The 20,499-nt window shown below is 35.8% G+C and overlaps 1 protein-coding gene and 1 pseudogene across 2 annotated transcripts in view; one reads left to right on the forward strand and one right to left on the reverse strand.

The window, feature by feature from the left end:
* The window catches only part of DNAH12 (dynein axonemal heavy chain 12), a 192,987-nt gene that overhangs the window by 139,505 nt on the left and 32,983 nt on the right, over positions 1-20,499 (reverse strand). The window contains exons 14-21 of one of the 2 annotated variants that reach the window (XM_034658502.1): positions 15,060-15,185; positions 13,978-14,112; positions 13,439-13,632; positions 12,683-12,926; positions 4,652-4,837; positions 3,652-3,852; positions 1,585-1,779; positions 8-129 (exon numbers count right to left, since the gene is read on the reverse strand). In XM_034658502.1, coding sequence (XP_034514393.1) covers positions 8-129; positions 1,585-1,779; positions 3,652-3,852; positions 4,652-4,837; positions 12,683-12,926; positions 13,439-13,632; positions 13,978-14,112; positions 15,060-15,185 — 1,403 coding nt within the window. Of the gene's footprint in view, positions 1-7; positions 130-1,584; positions 1,780-3,651; positions 3,853-4,651; positions 4,838-12,682; positions 12,927-13,438; positions 13,633-13,977; positions 14,113-15,059; positions 15,186-20,499 lie in introns of those variants that run through there. The other variant, XM_034658503.1, reaches the window with a different exon arrangement.
* Positions 11,653-17,685, forward strand: LOC105239969 (annotated as a pseudogene).

Raw genomic sequence — 20,499 nt, forward strand, 5'->3', positions numbered from 1 at the left:
ATCATACCGAGGGAAGAAAAGCCGCTTTTTTTCAAGATATGCGTTAAGCCCTTTCATAATTTTCTCCAAAAGTTCATTGCAGTTCTGCAATTTTTCCAATAAACCTGTTAAAGAAGTAGCAGCAAGAACCTAAAAGATAAACACATTTGTTCAGTCAGCACTTATATACCAGAAATAATTATAAGTCCTAAACATTAGTCTATATAGCATATGGCAAAAATGTTGAAATGCGACTTATGAAAATTGTTGCAAAATTTGTCGTCATGTAAAACTATTATAATTCAACAAATCAGAAATATTCTTATCCAAGGATGAAGGTTACAAATGAGAAGTTATAACTGTCATGCACATTTTCAGTTCTCTCTACTCTTCTGAATGATGTGGAAAGAGTCCGTGCGGTCGGGGAGTGGTTTAATGTTTACATTTACAGCTGTCAACTATAAATTTAACAAACTATAGTATGCGTCGGTGCACTACATCCCATGGGCTAAATCCAACCTGCAGCTAGTGTCTTCTTTTTTTTGTCAGCTTTATAAGGTACAATTGACAAAAATTGTATATATGTAAGGTGTACAACTTGATGTTTTGGTGTTTGAATACACTCCGCTGCCAGTTTTTGTATGACCTGTGAGCTAAGAATTATTTTTATATTTTTAAAAGGATGAAAAATGAAAAGAAATATCATATTTCACGGCACATGGAAATGTCACAGTCCTGAAGGTTTTATTGTACCACAGACACATCCGTGCAGGAACATACTGCCTCTGGCTGCTTTCTCCCTACTACAGTGGCAGAGTTGAGTACTTGCAAAAAGACTGTATGTCCCACAAAGTCTAAAGTACTTACCATCTGGTCCTTTGCAGAAAAAAATTGCTGACTTCTGACCTACAGGAAATCATGTTTCACAAAGTTTCTAAGATCAATGTGTAAGGCAAAATCCTTGGAACCCATTAATTTCAGCGTACTGTTGACTCCCAATAAGTCCAGCATGGCTAATTTTCATCCAGCAGTCAAAGAAATTGTTATTTCTTAAGTTGAATGCCAGATAAAAAAGTGGGTGTATATCTATGGACTATGTGTACTATGTATATGAAAAATACATAGTCTGTCTTTCAACATGAGAATCACACTCAACAAGGTGCTAGACTCACTGGGAGAGACACATAGCAAGTGAGGCCAACTGAGAGCCTGCAGATTCTTTATTCCCATCACTCCCAAGCATATAGAGTCATTGAGTAGAATGTTGGGTGAATCACCTATACTCATTCTCTCTCTTTCTCTTTCTCTCTCTCCACCCCCATCTTATTTTACTTTACAGTTTATTTTGCAAGAGAAGAATAGCAGTGAGTGTCTTTCACAGTCAAATGAGTTAAATGTGCATTTGAGTTATAAGTAGTGTATCATATGAATTGAAAAGTAAAATTATTTTAATGCTTTGCGCTCTGTTCTAGTTTTCTGATCTTCCAGTTTGTATACAATGAGCAGGTTTTGTGTTTGTAATCAGAAAAAAAGAGCCAAATGTCTTCTTTAATAACCACAATTAAAGATTCCCTTTATTTGTAAGAGAGAAAACAAACACTTCACCTTTGGATCTTTTGCACAGAACTTCATGATATCTCTCCAGTGTCTGTCTACTGTCTGAAACTGACGCCCTTCTTCTGGCATCTGTTGCATAATATCCTCAGAACAAAATATGGACTCCAGGTACAGCCAGTGAGCTTGTACTTTTAACCATTCATCAATCGTTTCTTGTATTCGAATCAAGCGGTCCTCCCAGGCCTTAATGAAAAGCACACTGTACTAAATTCCAGTTACTAAAGAAAAAGCATAAATTACAGCAAGGTGGGACACCTGTGTGGCTCAGTCAGTTAAGCATCTGCCTTCTGCTCAGGTCATGATTCCAGGGTCCTGGGACTGAGTCCCTCATTGGGCTCCCTGCTCAGCGGGGAGCCTGCTTCTCCCTCTGCCTCTGCCGCTCCCCCTGCCTGTGTTATCGCTCTCTCTCTCTCTGACAAATAAATAAATAAATAAAATCTTTAAAAATTACAGTAAGGAATATTTATTAAAAATTTACTGTTATTTTTAAATCAATGCAAAACAGCTCAAGGTCATTTGTGGGTATTGCATGGACTTAGGAAAAGTCCAGGAAGTCCCAAGTTTTCCTAAGTCATTGGAACTCACCATAGGAAATGACTACAGTTATTTAGACCAATTTCTTAATCTTAAGGGAACCATTCAAAGCCTGAAAACCACCCAGAAATATCTTGCAGTACACCAGTGTTTATCAACCTAGGGGCTATTTTGCCCTCCACCCCAAGGGACATTTGACAATGTCTGGAGACCTCAGGTGAGGGTGCTACTAATATCTAATGGGTAGAGCCAGGAACACCACTACACTTCCTAACATGTACAATACAGCCCCCACGATCAAGAATTATTGAGCTCAAAATGTCATTAGTACCAGGTTGAGAAATCCTGCTCTACATCAACACAACTTGGAGGGGGGTAAGGGGGGGACAAGCAAAGAAGTCTCTTTATTCTCACAGGTCTCCTAGAATTGACAAGGTATTTCACTAGCTGAAGATGATTATACAATCTCTTTGGTTCTTAAATATGTGGTCTAAGATCCTATGTGTCAAGAAATTAGGCTTCTTATTTTTATTATTTTAAAAGCTCTTAGAGCTTTTAAATTTTTTTCTTGTAAATTCTCCCTCATTAGACAAGAAATTTCTACAAAAGACATAATACTTATCAGGAGAAGTGGACCAGCCTGATTCATGGGAAAATGTGTAGCATTATGTCCTTTTGGAAGAACACCACTCTGTCTTCTCCAATACTGAGAGCCAAAGTCTTCTAAGAAAGTACTATTTATGTTCAAATTAAAACCAGACTACCTTGGTTTGAATCCCAGTTCTGTCATTTATTACCTGGGTGAATGTGGGTAAATTACCTATCTTCCTAGCCTTGGTTTCCCTATCTCTGAGTACAGATAACATTGTCCATCTTGAACATCTGTTATGGGGGTTAGTTGGTTTAATAAACATAAAGCCCCTAGAGCAGGGGCTGTAAATATCAAGGGAAGCATCCATTTGTTCTGTCTTTTCCCCCATTTTATACAGCCCCCAGTTAGAACTTTGATACTAGCCATGAAGCTATTAATTATTATAATTTGTTTCCTTTCTGTATTTACCCATATCAACTATAAGAATATGAAATAATCTTATAGTCTCAAATATCATTTGTTTTGATGTCAAGTGGACCATAATTCATTAATTATTCTAAAAGACCCTCAAGCTGGTTGTTTACAAATATAGCTAAAGTATGGTGTACAGAACTTCATTACAAGTTACAAGACTATAGCATGAAACAAGGTCTAGGCTGTCTAAAGTTAGAATCAATAATACCAACTGTTTTCCTTCCAAGTCTATCATTGTCATTGGGGAAGTTTTTTTTAATAGAACAAAATTTGTTTTTTCAAAATTATTAGAGTTAATGTCTCAGATCTGTTCTATATGGTTCCACATTAATTTTAAATATCTGTTCCTGTATGTCACCAAAGCTATCCAACAAACTGACTTATTTCCACAAGAATATATATGTAGTAAGATTACAATGTTCATAAAGAACCAGAAGCTATCATATTTAGCATACCTTGATCTCTTTTTCAAATGGTTTGATGAATGGTGAGCCTCTCATTGTCTGAGTTTTAATAATTTGATCATCAAGGAGAGCCTGAATCTCATCTACTGAAGAAAGAATAGAGACTCCAGTATCACGATATGGACTTATATGAAAAACAATATCATCCCAGGTTCCCATCATTGTATGCAGGGCTTTCTCTAATGAAAATTCCTAAAAGGGAGAAAAGGAGAAAGAAGGGGATGGTGAAGAAAGGTCTTATTTACTGTATTGACTTTCCCTGGTGAATCCAGTAAGCATTGGATGCATTGCCCAGTCATTTTCTTAGCATAAGACACTTTAACTCTCTTTAAGTTAAAAAGGTTTCTCAAACAATTTAAAAATTCCTAAGAATTTTTAAAAAATTCACTTGCTAGGAAAACTACTACTGTCAGTACTAAAATAGACACTAGAATAAAATACCTGCTGAACTTTCTGCAGACTACAGTCTGAAGATACTTTCTGTATATTTCAAGAATCCTAGAAGGCCGAACTTAATTCTGCTAGAATATACACACATCACATGACACACACGCACATGAAGAAGTCAAAGGAGCCATTTCTAGCCTGGATTTACTACAAAGAAGTAGTATAAAAGTATACACTTTGGGGCGCCTGGGTGGCACAGCGGTTAGGCGTCTGCCTTCGGCTCAGGGCGTGATCCCGGCGTTATGGGATCGAGCCCCACATCAGGCTCTTCCGCTATGAGCCTGCTTCTTCCTCTCCCACTCCCCCTGCTTGTGTTCCCGCTCTCACTGGCTGTCTCTATCTCTGTCGAATAAATAAATAAATAAAATCTTTAAAAAAAAAAAAAGTATACACTTTGTAGGGGGAAAAAAGAGTGATCTCCTATTGTGTTTCTCCATCTCCTCCCACTACTATCCAGTATTATACACTCAACCCCAACAAAAACTATGATCATTTGATAAACAAACTCATCAAATAAAGTATTTCAGTTGATCTTCATATTCACCTTGCTTGCACCTGCACTTATCACTTCGAATTTTTCCAAGTATGGTGTAAGGTTTAATTTTAAAATTTTTCTCAGTGTAGTTCCAGAGTCTGGAGTTAAGTCATAGCCTACAATTTCTGATATCTGCTTCCAGTGACGAGTTCTCATTCCTGGATTGCACAGGATGGAGACAGTAGGGATATAATCCTAATGGTGAAAATATAAACAATAATGATCACTCTTTTGACTGCCATGCACACATAGATTTTATAGATGAAGCCTCAATAGTGTAAAGATTACAGTTCTTGAAATTATTTGATATATTTGATGAGTCCAGTCAAAATCCCAATCAGATTTTAGAGGAGAAGAGAAACTAACAAAATTATTCTGAAGTTCACCTGCACAAATAAACATTTAGAAATAGCCCAGAAAATTTTAAGAGCAAAAAAGAAGTGGGGTAAATGTTCTATATGATATTAAACTATATGATAAGACTATGCTAATTAAAACTCTGGTATTATTATAAAAACAAAAAGTTGTTGTATATATTATATGTAGAAACATATAACATAATATATACTTATAAATACACACACGTACACACATAACATAAATGGGGTAAAAGCCTGCACCAAAATGCCAAAATGTAACTTCTGTTTGGAAGTGAAGATTAACTACCAAGTGAAACTATTTAGTTCATCATTCTTGATACTGACAGTAGAACATTTTCTTTATTTTTTTAAGTTTTTTATTATTATGGTCAGTTAGCCAAAATATAGCACACCATTAGTTTTTGATGTAGTGTTCAACGATTCATTAGTTGCACATAATACCCAGTGCTCATCACAACACGTGCCCTCCTTAATTTTCTTTAAAATCAAGAACAAGATAAGCATACCTATTATTGCTACTTCTAATGAACACTGTATGGAGTGTCCCAGCCAGTGAAGTAATATAAAGAAATAAAAGATATGGGGGATAGAAATTTTAAAAATGAAACTACCCAAAGAAAACAAAGACATGAATTCAAAAAGATGTATGCACCCTATATTTACTGCAGTATTATTTACAATAGCTAAGACATGGAAGCAACCCAAGTGTCCATCAATAGATGAATGAATGGAAGAGGATGTGGTATATATATATTGGAATATTACTCAGCCATAAAAAAGAATGAGATCAAGGCACCTGAGTGGCTCAGTCAGTTAAGCCTCCAACTCTTGATTTTGGCTCAGGTCATGATCTCAGGGTTGTGAGATAGAGCCCCATGGCACACTTTGTCCTGGGCATGGAGCATGCATAGGGTTCTCTCTCTCTTCCTTTCCCTCTGCCCCACCCCCCATACACTCATACATGTGTGTGCACACTCTCTCTCTCTAAAAAAAAGAATGAGATCATACCATTTGCAACATGGATGGACCTAGAGGGTATTAAAAAAAACTGACATTGTTCACAGATTATTGTCTATGTACAATGACTGGTATTAAATTAATATAAAGAAAATTAAAAGAATTACTGTATATAAGCCACAGATACCATAATTAACAAAAAGATCAATTTACAATAGCAACAATAAAATAAAGTACCTAGGGATAAATTTTTGTTTAATTTTTAAAGTTTATTTATATTTTTTTTAGTAATCTGTACACCCAGCTCGGAGCTCAAACCCACAACCCTGAGATCAAGAGTCACATGCTCTTCTGACTGAGCCAGCCAGGTGCCCCTACCTAGGGATAAATTAAGTGAAAGCTGTGCAAAGCTATTTTGGAGAAACCATATAATTTTATTAAAAGACGTTAAAGAAAATCTAAATACCATGCACTGATAGATTCATTAACATGTAAGTGACAAAAGGATTATTACCCAGAATATATTATTAAAAATTCCACAAATTAACAATAAAAACAACAGAAACAACCACTGAAACAAAAATGACAAAAGAGTCAAAGGGTATAAATAAGCATTTCATAGAAGAAGATAGATGAAATGTAAGTACTTTGAGAGATTTTTGTTCTTAAGAGTGTCAGTAGGAAAATCAATGAATTAGGTAAGCAAGCAATAATACATAGCAATGAAAATGAAGGGCTACAGTCATTCCCAAGACATGGATGTGTTTTTGAAACATAAGGCTGAGGGGAAAAAAATCAAGTCATGTAAGACTACAAATGAATGATATATTTTTATAAATTGTTGCAAAAAATGTGAACAAAAAAAGAGAAATACAAACAATTTATGACACACTTATCTTCAAGGGGGATTAAGGGGCTTAAAATAGGAAAAGATTACATAGAGAGAAGCAAGAGTATTTATAATCTTTTAAAGAAGAGGGAAGTTTGCATGTATGTTCATTTTCTTCATAGCTTACATACATGTAACATATATTCTTCAAGTATTAGATAATAAAAATGTGTTAATAAAGAGATAGAGAAAGAACACTTATCTTTTCCTGTTCCCAATGCAATTCAAAGCCCAACAAAATCATACTTAAACTTCTGGTCACCTCCTTAGTAAAGCCTTATCTGTTTTCCAAATGACAAAATTAATTACTCCATGCCCTTTTCTTTCAGAAGATACTGCTATCCTCTACCTATGAATTTCTTCATTCTGCCTCGTATTACCAGTTGTTTACAGCCATTTCTCTTGCTACATTGTGTTCTCTCTGAGGGGCAAAAGTCAGTTTGTGTGACCTGGACAACGAAAACATTGAACTAGAAGACTCTAACTAATGTCAATATCCAAGTCACTAATTATGTGAAAAAAATTTTTAAAAAGACATTAAGATTGAACAGAAAAACATAAAACTATTTCTATTTACAGATTATATGATCTCATATACAGAAAATTCTAAGGAATTTATTCTTTTAATTTTATTTTTAAGTAATCTATACACCCAACATGGGGCTCGAATTTACAACCCTGACATTGACAGTTGCATGCTCCACCACTTAAGCCAGTCAGGTGCCCCACTAAGGAATTCATTTAAAAACCATAAAAACTAATAAATGAGTTCAGCAAGGTTGCAGGATGCAAAATCAATATACAAAAATCAATTGTATTTCTATAAACTAGCAATAAACAACCCAAAACTCAGAGTAGGTGAAAAAATTTCATGTACAATAGCATCAAGAAATATAAAATATTTAGGAGTAAGTCTAAGAAAAGAAATGCAACACTTATAGACTGAAAATTACAAATAATTGTTAAAAGAAATTAAAGAAGACCAAATAAAATGTAAAAATACCTCATGCTCACATACTGGAAGAATTAATATCATTAAGATGGCAATACTTCCCAAATCAATCTAAAGATTCAATGCAAACCCAGCTTCCTTTTTTTTAAGGTTTAAAATGTATTTTAATAAGTTGATGCTGCATTATTGCTCCATTTCTCAGAAAAATTCCAAAGGTATCAGGGACAAATAAAATATGGTACAAGTAAAAAATGCACAGCATAACTACCTAAGATAGGCATAACTAAGAGCTACTGTCCTATATTCAGCATACAGTAACACTGTTCCCAAATTTGTATTAGGTCTATCAAGAAGAGCTGTGAACAATATAGCCACAAAGGGGCCATTCCTGGGTTGTCCTTATCCAAGGAAAAGATGGAGGAAAGATTTTTCTTAAAGATATAATAAATGAAAATCTCTAAGAGATTTCATGTCATCCCTAGTAATTATTCACAGATTAAGTAACTGTTTCTTAGCTATGACACCAAAAGCACAAGCAACAAAAGAAAAAATAGATAAATGAGACATCATCAGAAATTAAAACTTTTGTGCTTCAGAACACACCACCAAAAAGTAAGACAATCCACAGAATAAATGGGAGAAAAAAAATTTTAATATAGATAGTATTTTTTTGAGAGAGAGAGAGAATGTTGCATGCATGCAAATAGCAGGGGAGGGGCAGGGGGAAAGAGAGAACTTAAGCCAGCTCCATACTTAGCATGGAGCCTGACGCAGAGCTCAATCTCATGATACTGAGATCATAACCTGAGTCGAAATTAAGAGTCCAATGCTTAACCAACTGAGCCACCCAGGTGCCCCAGGAGAAAAATTTTAAAGCATAAAGGACTTGCATCTACAATATAAAAAAAAAATCTACAATTTAATGATAAGAGACAATAACCCAATTTAAAAATGGGAAAGGGCTTAAACAGATATTTCTCCAAAGAATATATACAAATGATCAATAAGTACATGAAAAGATGCTCAATATCATTAGTCATTAGGTAAATTAATTAGTAAATATAAATCAAAACCGCAATGAGATACCACTTCATACTCATTGGGATGGCTATACTCCAAAAGACAGACAATAACAAGTGTTGACAAGGTTGTGGACAAATTGGAACCCCCATGCATTGTTGATGGGAATGTAAAATAGTGCAGCCACTTTGGAAAACAGTGTGACAGTTCCTTATAAAGTTAAACATAGAACCACCATGTAAGCCTGCAATTCCACTCCTCAGTATATACTCAAGAGAAGTGAAACATATGTCTGCACAAAACCTTATACATGAATATTCATAGTGGCATTATTCGTAAGAGCTAAAAAGTGAAAGCAATACAAATGTTCATCAAGTGATGAATGGATAAACAAAATGTGATATATCTATACAATAGAGTATCATTCATCAATAAAAAAGAGTGAAGTATGATATATATTACAACATTGAAGAACCTTGAAAACATATGCTAAGTGAAAGAAGCCAGTTGTGAAGACTACATACAACATGATTCCATTTATATGAAATGTCTAGGATAGATAAATTCATAGAGACAGAAAGGAGATTAGTAGTTGCCGTGGTCTGGGAGGAGAAGGAAATGGGAATGACTGTTAATAGTTAAGGGCCTGGGGCCCCCGGGTGGCTCAGTTGGTTAAGCAACTGGCTTTGGCTTGGGTCATGGTCCCAGGGTCCTGAGATTGAGCCCCACGTCAGGCTCCCAGCTCAGCAGGGAGCCTGCTTGTCCCTCTCCCCTCTGTTCGTGCTTTGTCTCCCTCTGTCTCTCTCTCAAATAAATAAATAAAATCTTAAAAAAAAATAGTTAAGGGCTTACTTTCTGGAGTGATGAAGATGTTCTAAAATTAGATAGTGGTAATGATTGCAAAACTGTGAATATTCTAAAAAGCCATTGAACTGTACGCTTTAAAGGGTGAATGTTATAATATGTGAATTATATCTCAATAAATTTATTGAAAAAATACAAGCTAGTAACAAAGAAAAAACAGTAAGCTAATGATAAAATTATAAGTATATAAAAATATATTTTTTTCAAGTCAAAAGCAATCAACCAACATTACCCAACCTTGTTTCCAGCACCATATTATAGGGCACTGGTTTCACAACTGATGCTGATAAAATTTAAAACTTAGGGGGAAAACGCAAAAAAAAAAAAAAAGGTATGTGGTGTGTCCTTTCAGTGTCATCCCAGGTACAGGGCCACCTAAGGAAAATGTAACTATTTAAAGACTGTATTTTATTCAACTCACTGTTTATTACTCCTTGTCCCAGACTTTGTAAAATTACAACTTGTAGATTTTTGTTCAGTAGAGATGCAAGTACTTTCTGTTAAATTAAAAAGGTAACTCCAAATGTTATGGTTTATTGTTCTGTGTGACATTAACCAGTTTTATATCAACACTAACAATCTAACATTCCTTTATTAAATTGCCCATAAATACTCAGCTCCTCAACTGCTCTTTGAACCAGATTTACCACCTAACTGGTTCTCTCATTAATTAATAAATAGAATAAAATATTTGATACATGTTTATTTTTATATTTATATGACTGTCATGTTTCATTTTTTGCAAATAATAATTTAATAATTTTTTTTTAAGATTAGAGGATCATAGATTATCCAACTTTTCTTTTTGATTAGTAAGGACTAAGTTTTTAATCTTCCATTTGTTATCATCATCATGTGTTTTTGCTTACCCATATTCCCCAGCATTCATCAGAACTTGATATAACATAACAGGCACTCAATAAGTATTTGTTAAATAAATGAATTATTAACACCTAAAAAGTAGAAAGGACATACTCTCAAATTATTAAAAATTCATTATTGTGCTCACTTCGGCAGCACATATACTAAAATACAGAGAGCAAATAATAGACTTATTGATGATCTCAGGGTTGTGAGATCCAGCCCCAAGTAGGGCTCTGCACTCAGCAGACAGTCTACTTGAGATTCTTTCTCTCCCTCCTCTCTCCCTCCCCCTCTGCCCCTTCCCTTGCTCATGCTCTCTCTCTCTAATAAATAAACAAATAAATAAAAGATTTTATTTATTTGACAGAGAGACACAGTAAGAGAGGGAACACAAGCAGGGGGAGTGGGAGAGGGAGAAGCAGGCTTCCCGCAGAGCAGGGAGACTGATGCGGGGCTCAATCCCAGGACCCTGGGATCATGACCCAAGACGAAGGCAGATGCTTAATGACTGAACCACCCAGGCGCCCCACAGTAAATAAAATCTTAAAAAAAAAAAAAAAGGTTTCTGTCAGGCAAGAGCCATGATGAAATCAAAAAACAAATAAATATTTGCAAAACACATCATAGACAAAGCCTAGTCTCTCTAATATATATGTGTTACATATACTTATAATGTCCTAGGAAATTAATATGTCCTAGAACTATTGATATAATTAATATTAACATAGAAATATAAATATTAATACATATTATGTCCTAGAAATCAGTAAGAAAAAGACTAATAATTCAATAGACAAATAGACAATGATAAGACCAAATAGTTCACAAAGAAATACAAAATATTCTTAAATAAAAACAAATATGCTTAACACTTTATGTAATAAGAGAAATGAAAATTCTCTAGCAGATTAGCAAAAACCCAAGTCTCAGGATATTCTCTTGTTGTGAGTGGTAAGATTTTAAATAGGTAGAGCCCCCAGGTAAGGTAATTTGACTATAGATTTTAACCTGGCATTTACTGTTCTGGAATTTACCTTCACACACATGAAATCTAACACCAATATATAATATTATATAGGTGCAAAAAAAAGACATGAGAAAAGTCTCAAAGTAATCAAAACAAAGGGGGGAAATAATACATACAGTACACTATATTTTATGTAGAAAGATGAAAGAATTAGAATATATATTCACATTGTTATATGTGTGACAAAACTCTGGAAGTATACACGTGAAAGTCATAACATTGATAACCTGAGTTATACGGATGAGAAACATGGGAAGGAGACTTTCCAGATAAATGGTTTTTTTTTTTTTAAGTAGGCTCCACGCCCAACGTGGAGCTTGAACTCAGAACCCTGAAATCAAGACCTGAATTGAGGTCAAGAGTCAGAGGCTTAACTGACTGAGCCACTCACGTGCCCCTCAGATATATATTTTTTTATTTTTTAAGCCACACAAGTATATTAAATATTGAAAATAATTTTAAGCAGTTTCTTTAAAAAAATTTCAGGCAGCTCATGAAATCTCTGAGTGCGCTCAGCACAGACAGGCACAATGCTCAAAATCCCATTCGAATTTGTACTCTGAGCATGCCAACAGTGGATACTTGGCACTGCCGCTGGAACCAATGCCACTGCTGCCTAGGGCCCTAGTTGGAGGCTGTATTCACTGTCACAAAAACAGTTACTATCCTCTCATAAAAATGACTGAAGCCCGGGAAGCTAAAGAGCCTGCCCAAGATCTGCCACTACCAAGCACGGCATTGTGATACAAACCTAAGTGGCGTGACTTCAAAGCTTTCCCAACTAACTGTTACCCTGTGTGCTTGCCCTTGGATAGGCTGACTGGTCTGCACTAGTCATTTTTTACCTTCTTTGTATCATTGTCGCTAGTCATGCTAGGCTTGACTATTTGCCATGCATTGTTCTACAAAGGGATTGATTTCGATGACTTTATGAGCAAAGAATGAAGCATGGATTTAGTAGTAGATGAAGTTTTTCAGAATCAGCTTTGGTTTTGCTTCCAAATCTTCCTATTTTTCTTCATTAGCACTGGATGATGTAAATAGCTCCTACCAGGGCTTTCTAAAATGTCATTAAATGTGTTCATACCTTAAAAACTTTTATCTGCTCCATTACTGTGGAACACATAGTAATAGTAGGATTCTCCTTTGGTTCTTCTTCAAGTCTCTCTTCTCCCAGAGATCGCCTTTTTGCTGCCTTTCTTTTTTCTTGTAATTCCTTCTTTTGCTTCATTTGGAAAAATTTCAGTGTCTTAAACATTTCTCGGGAAAATTCATCCACATCAGCTTCCATACTTTCCCCATTAAGGTCCAAAAACCCTCCATCCATCCACCTGAATTGAAAGACAAAATATTAAACTCGGAAACTTCTGGAGTGCATGGGGGGACTTAGAGATTCTTTAGGCTAGACTCCTCATTTTATAAGAACAGTTAACAGTTTTTCTTAATCACACAGGTAGAGCTGATGGTAGAGAAATAAGACTAACACCATCATCTCAGCCATGCTGCACATGCTAAAATATGTATCAGGCAATAAATGGATGACTAAGAGTAGCCAAATGAAATGCAGATTGGACTCCCAAAATATTAGTTAACTTCATTCATTGCATAAAAAAGTGAATTAGCTCCGGAAAACCCAAGTGAGACTTTAGTATCATATTAGTAAGGTCAGGTGCTACCTTAGCACCAGTTGGCCTTTCTCCTGGAGGACACTTGGTTCTCATTCAAATGGATGAATATGTCCTACTTCCAAACACTTAGCCAACAACAACATCAAAGATCACTATACGTTTTACAAATTCCGATACATCATTTGTTTAATTTTTATTGCATTACCAGAAATTACCGTTTTTCTGTTCGTTGCCATTTCAGAACAAGATTAAAAAACTTCTGATAGGGCTCAATGTTCACTTTTAATTTATCCAGTTCAGGATATTTTGTCAATTCCCATTTGAAAAGTTCCTCTTCTTTATTAATAAACTGAACTGCTTCCTCTGATTCCTGAATACGTTTTTGTAGTTGCCTTACATCTGCCACATACTGAAAGCAAATAATTTTTTATCTCAAGAAATAGCCAAGTGATGTTATAAAAATAAGATTATGTGACACTGCATGGGCTGTGTCCTTGCATTTACACTGCAACTTTAAATATCAACTTCACAACACTACTATGATATAGAGCAAAAGATATGGATCCATCTATTTTACAGATAGAAAACTAAGTCACAAGAAAGATCACATAAATAGTACCAGTTCCACACCTAAGAGTCAGACCCCTCTTTGCCACAGCATGCATATGTTTTTCTATATTTTTAAATGTATGCAAATACGTCCTGGATTAATCTACAGGCCGGGCATAGCTATTCTCTTCTGTGTTTATCATACCTGTTGCATGTGGTCCAATTCTGCAAATTCTGTGAACTCTTCCATGCGCCGTGATTCCTTTTCTATTTCCAAAATCAGTTTCTCTCTCTTGGCAATTAGTTCATTTTCTTTTTTATGTTTAGCATTCTCAATGAGCTTTTTAAGAGACAATTTGATCAAGTTAATTATTTCGTTACAAAGGAAACTTATCAAGTCAGAATTCTGAATGCTTTGTATGGCAATAAAAAACACAGAAGTAAAAATGAGTACAAAAATGAAACACTAATATAAAATATTATAATATAATATAAAAATGCGGAGAATAATAAACCACCCAGAAAAATTTTCCTAGCTCTCTGAAGTCTCGGTGACGGTTCTTATATATTAATTAGATACTTTATTTAACAGATGCTGGGATAACATAGAAGCTACCACTTACTGAGAACATTGCCATGCGTCAAGAACTACCCAATATCTTACCTACATTAGCACAGTTATTATTATTATTATATTATTATTATTCTCAATTCAGAGATGAAGAAATTTAGGCTTATAGAAATCAAGAGGCACGTCCAATGTCACAAAGTCATAAAAGCCAAAATCTGCACTAGAACTTTCATTTATCTGACTTACGTGCTTTTTCATTATTAGACCATCTCACTTCCCACTTTAGGAGCAGCTGGTTTACACTAGAACTTTTCCAAATCTAAAGTATATTCAATCTGATATAAAATTCCGAATCTGCTACTTCTTTTCTCTCTGTTACTGGGTCAGTTACTGAGACTCACTTTTCTCGTCTATGAAATGGGGGAAACAGGAGCACCTGGGATTTCTGCAGGTATTAAATGAATTACCAAATGCAAAGCACCGAAGGCTGTACTTACTACTATTAACCAATCTATGACTGTTCTTACTTCTTTAATGTCAGTCCTACTTCTTACCAGACCCTATATTAAGCCTCACAGCCTGTTCTTAACCTTCAGGGCCATAAATGTTACTAGCCCCAAACTCATATTGACACATAAAGTTAGTTTTTAAAGGTAGATCAATTAAATGTGCTTAAATAAAAGAATACAAAAATTTATACTGAAAGAGATATTTACCTCATCATTTTCATCAAAGATGGGATTAATTTTGCTAGGCCACATAAGGATAGCTGAATTTAAAGCTAAGTCTTCTTCAGAAAATAGGAAAACATCTAAAAAGTAACTCATTCGGCGTTTGGATTCCTACAAAAGAAACTCCAGATATAATACACCATGTAGAAAAACTAAGACATTATGGAAAAGAGAAGAACCAACAATTTCTAATACTCTAAACAAAGTCTTGAAAACGTGTCATGTTTATGAGGACAGAACTAAAACTCTATTTGTAATTTATATGATGGTATATGAAGACATTCCAAAAAAAATCTTCAGATAAATTATTACAATGAAGAGAAATAAAAAATACATAACATTTTTATTTTTTTAAAGATTTATGTATTTATTTAAGAGAGAGCGTGCGCGCGCGCGCGCGCGCACACACACACACACACACACACACACACACACGATGGGGGGAGGGGCAGTGGGAGAGGGACAGAAATCCTCAAGCGGACTCCCTGCTGAGCACAGAGCCTGACCATGCAGGGCTTGATCCCAGGACCCTGAGATCATGACCTGAGCCAAAATCAAGAGTCGGCCAATTAACCGACTGAGCCACCCAAGCACCCCAATATACAAAATTTTTAAAGTTAAGGTTTTTAAAGAAAAAAGAAATTTCAAAAATTAAGAAAAATTTAGTGATAGATATTAATTTATATATAACAATAAATTTTACATTATAGCACAAAGTATAAAATAAATATCCATAATTCCATAGTGATATAAATAAGTAATTGAATAAATTAATAAGGGGAGAAGGAGACAAATCTCCCATGAGAAGAATTCCAAATAAATCATGTAGCTACTCCAATCTAGGAGAATGTTAACTCCCCAGTTCTGAAGTGTGGGCTGCAAATAGTGACTTCCTTCCAGAGAGGACATTATGGAAAGGGAGAGAAAAGAGTGGAGAGACCTAATAAACACTACTTCAGACTGGTGATTAAGGTCAACATCAATAGTGGAGAGTCATGTTGATAATATGTACCCCTGATATGATGTGACGAAAATGGCATTTACCTTTGTGATCCACCTTCAGAAAGCCCACCACTTCAATCTAATCATGAGAAAAACATCAGATGAATCCAACACAGGGCTACCCTCTGCTATACCTGACCCACACTTCTCAACACAATCAATGTCATTAAAAGCAAAACAAAAGAGGGGGAGCCTGGCTGGCTCAGTTGGTAGAGCACGAAACACAACACTTGATCACAGGGTTATGAGTTCAAGCCCCATGTTGGGTGTGGAACCTACTTAAAAATAAAAAAAACAGGGGCGCCTGGGTGGCACAGCGGTTAAGCGTCTGCCTTCGGCTCAGGGCGTGATCCCGGCGTTGTGGGATCGAGCCCCACATCAGGCTCCTCTGCTATGAGCCTGCTTCTTCCTCTCCCACTCCCCCTGCTTGTGTTCCCTCTCTCGCTGGCTGTCTCTATCTCTGTCAAATAAATAAATAAAATCTTTAAAAAAAAAATAAATAAAAATAAATAAATAAATAAATAAATAAAACAAAACAAAACGAATCTGAGAAATTGTCAGAGCCAAGAGGAGCCTAAGAAGACACAACTAGATATAAGATAGGTGTCTAAGACACTACTAGATATAAGATAGGTGTCTAAGATAGGCTCCTGAAACAGAAAAAGGACATTAAGTAAAAACTAAGAAAAATTGAATAACCTGTGGACTTTAGTTAACAATATATCAGTACTGGTTTATTAATTCTAAAAGATGTACCATACTAATGTGAGATGCTAATAATGAGTAAATTGAGTGTGTGTGTGGCAGGGTGATGCGGGCTATGTAGTATGGGAGCTCTCTGTACTAGATTTTATATAAATCTAAAGCTATTCTAAAAAATAAAGTCTAATAATTATTTTATAAATAATTATATTTCTGTATTGAAGTAATAAAGAAAAGATTTAAAAATCTAAAGATATCATTTACTGTAACATTAAAAGATATTAAGTACCTGAAAATAGATCTAAATATATCTAAAACCCCCTCCTTCTCTAAAAAAAGGGGGAGGGGGACTCTTCCTGTTCTCCACCATAGCAGATCAAGGTGAAAAGGAGAACCCCATGCAGGAATTTTTCATCCACAAGCTCTGCCTCAACACTGTGTGGGGAGAGTGGAGACAGACTGACCCAGACAGCCAAGGTGCTGGAGCAGTTCACAGGCCAGACCTCCCTCCCGCCATGTTCTCCAAAGCTAGATACGTGGTTAGATCCTTTGGTATCAGGAGAAATGAAAAGACTGCCCTCCGCTGCACAGTCCCGGGGGCCAAGGCAGAAGAAATCTGGAGAAAGGTCTAAAGGTGCAACAGTATGAGTTAAGAAAAAATATCTTCTCTGATACTGGAAACTTTGGCTTTGGGATCCAGGAGCACATTGATCTGGGAATCAAATATGACCCAAGCATTGGTATCTATGGCCTGGACTTCTATGTGGTGCTGGGTAGACCAGGTTTCAGCATCACAGAAAAGCAGCAGAGGGCAGGCTGCAATGGGACGAAACACAGAATCAGCAAAAAGGAGGCCATGCGTTGGTCCCAGTAGGAGTACAATGGGATCATCCTTCCTGGCAAATAAATTCCTGTTTCTATCCAAAAGGCCAAGAGAAGCTTTTCAGGGGAAAAAATTAAAAAATAAATAAGTAAATAAACAAATAAAAGAGGGGGGAACATTGCTCCATTTAACTGCATTAAAATCAAGAATTTCTCTTCATCAAAAAACACCATTAAAAAGTTAAAATAAATTAGAGTAAAAGAAAAAGGATACTTATCAATAACATCTTCAAAACTACTATACTGAACAGCACACTTAAAAAATTTTGTTATGTGTATTTTATCACAATTTTAAAAAAGAAAAAAAACAAAAACAAAACAAAACAAAAGCCTCTTACAGAGCCATATAATCCTCTCAAAAGGCGCAGAAAAAACATTTGACAAAATACAGCATCCTTTCTTGATTAAAACTTTTCACAGTGTAGGGGTAGAGGGAACATATCTCAATATCATAAAAGCCATCTATGACAAGCCCACAGCAAATATCATTCTCAATGGGGAAAAACTGAGAGCGTTTCCCCTAAGGTCAGGAACACAGCTGGGATGTCCACTGTCACCACTGCTATTCAACATAGTACTAGAAGTCCTAGCCTCAGCAATCAGACAACAAAAAGATATAAAAGGCATCCAAATCAGCAAAGAAGTCAAACTCTCACTCTTTGCAGACAACATGATACTCTATATGGAAAACCCAAAAGACTCCACTCCAAAATTGCAAGAACTCATGCAGGAATTCAGCCAAGTGGCAGGATATAAAATCAATGCACAGAAGTCAGTTGCATTTATATGCACTAACAATGAGACAGAAGAAAGAGAAATTAAGGAGGCAATCCCATTTACTATTGCACCAAAACCATAAGATATCTAGGAATAAACCTAAGCGAAGAGGCAAAGGATCTTTACTCAGAAAACTATAGAATACTCATGAAAGAAATTGAGGAAGACACATAGAAATGAAAAAACGTTCCATGCTCATGGATTGAAAGAACAAATATTGTGAAAATGTCTATGCTACTTAGAGCATCTACACATTCAATGCAATCCCCATCAAAATACCATCAACTTTCTTCACAGAACCAGAACAAATAATACTAAAATTTGTAGGGACCAGAAAAGACCCCAAATAGCCAAAGGAATGTTGATAAAGAAAAACAAAGCTGATGGCATCAGAATTCCAGACTTCAAGCTCTATTTCAAAGCTCTAATCATCAAGAGAGTATGTTACTGGCACAAAAACAGACACATAGATCAATGGAACAGAATAGAGAACCCAGAAATGGACCCTCAATTCTATGGTCAACAAATCTTCGGCAAAGCAGGAAAGAATATCCAATGGAAAAAAGACAGTCTCTTCAACAAATGGCGTTGGGAAAATTGGGCAACCACATCCAGAAGAATGAAACTGGACCACTTTCTCATACCATATACAAAAACAGACTCAAAATGGATGAAATACCTAAATGTGAGACAGGAATCCATCAAAATCCTAGAGGAGAACACAGGCAGCAACCTCTGTGACCTCGGCTACAGCAAATTCTTGCTAGACATGTCTCCAAAGTTAAGGGAAACAAAAGCAAAAGTGAACTATTGGGACTTCATCAACATAAAAAGCAAAGGAAACAGTTGACAAAAGACAACCGACAGAATGGGGAGAGAATACTTGCAAATGACTTATCAGACAAAGGGCTAGTATCCAAAACCTATAAAAAAACTCAACACCCAAAGAACAAATAATTCAATCAAGAAATGGTCAGAAGACATGAACAGACATTTCTGCAAAGAAGACATCCAAATGGCCAACAGACATGAAAAAATGCTCAATATCACTTGTCATCAGGGAAATACAAATCAAAACCACGATGCGATACCACCTCACACCAGTCAGAATGGCTAAAACGAACAACACAGGAAACAACAGTTGTTGGTGAGGATGCGGAGAGAGGAACCCTCTTACACTGGTGGTGGGAATGCAAGTTGGTACAGCCACTCTGGAAAACAGTATGAGGGCTCCTTAAAAAGTTGAAAATAGAGCTACTCAATGACCCAGCAATTTCACTACTAGGTATTTATCTAAAGGATACAAACATAGTGATTAGAAGGGGCACATACACCCCAACATTCATAGCAGCAATGTCCACAATAGCCGAACTATGGAAAGAGCCCAGATGTCCATCGACAGATGAATGGATAAAGAAGATGTGGTATATATATACAACGGAATACTATTCAGCCATCAAAGAAATGAAATCTCGTATTTGCAACAATGTGGATGGAACTGGAGGTTATTATGCTAAGCAAAATAAGTCAATCAGAGAGAAAATTATCATATGATCTCACTCATACGTGGAATTTAAGAAACAAAACAGAGGATCATAGGGGAAGGAGGGAAAAATAGAACAAGATAAAATCAGACAGGGAAACAAACCATAAGAGACTCTTAGTCATAGGAAACAAACTAAGATTTCTGGAGGGAAGGGTGGTGATGGGATGGGGTAACTGGGTGATAGGCATTATAGAGGGCACATGATGTAATGAGCCCTGGGTGTTTTATGCAACTGATGAAACACTAGTGTTTCTGAAGACTTCAAATAGGGGTTATTCTTTTCCCCACTTGTTAATATGGGAATATCTGAAGCATCTGTTATTTTGAACTACCCCAGTATTCATATACTATTTTTTTCATAATTATAATCATATACTTGTAGTTTAACGGGGAAATACAACATACAGTGTTCAAATGCAAAATGGAACATATGAGATTCCAAATAAAACAAGAAATCTTTCAGCTTAGAAGATATCTGTGTTTAGGTCAATGACAGCCTCGATCTTACAATTAGTC

The sequence above is a fragment of the Ailuropoda melanoleuca genome, chromosome 4, assembly GCF_002007445.2.
Source record: "Ailuropoda melanoleuca isolate Jingjing chromosome 4, ASM200744v2, whole genome shotgun sequence".
NCBI classification, from domain to species: domain Eukaryota; kingdom Metazoa; phylum Chordata; class Mammalia; order Carnivora; family Ursidae; genus Ailuropoda; species Ailuropoda melanoleuca.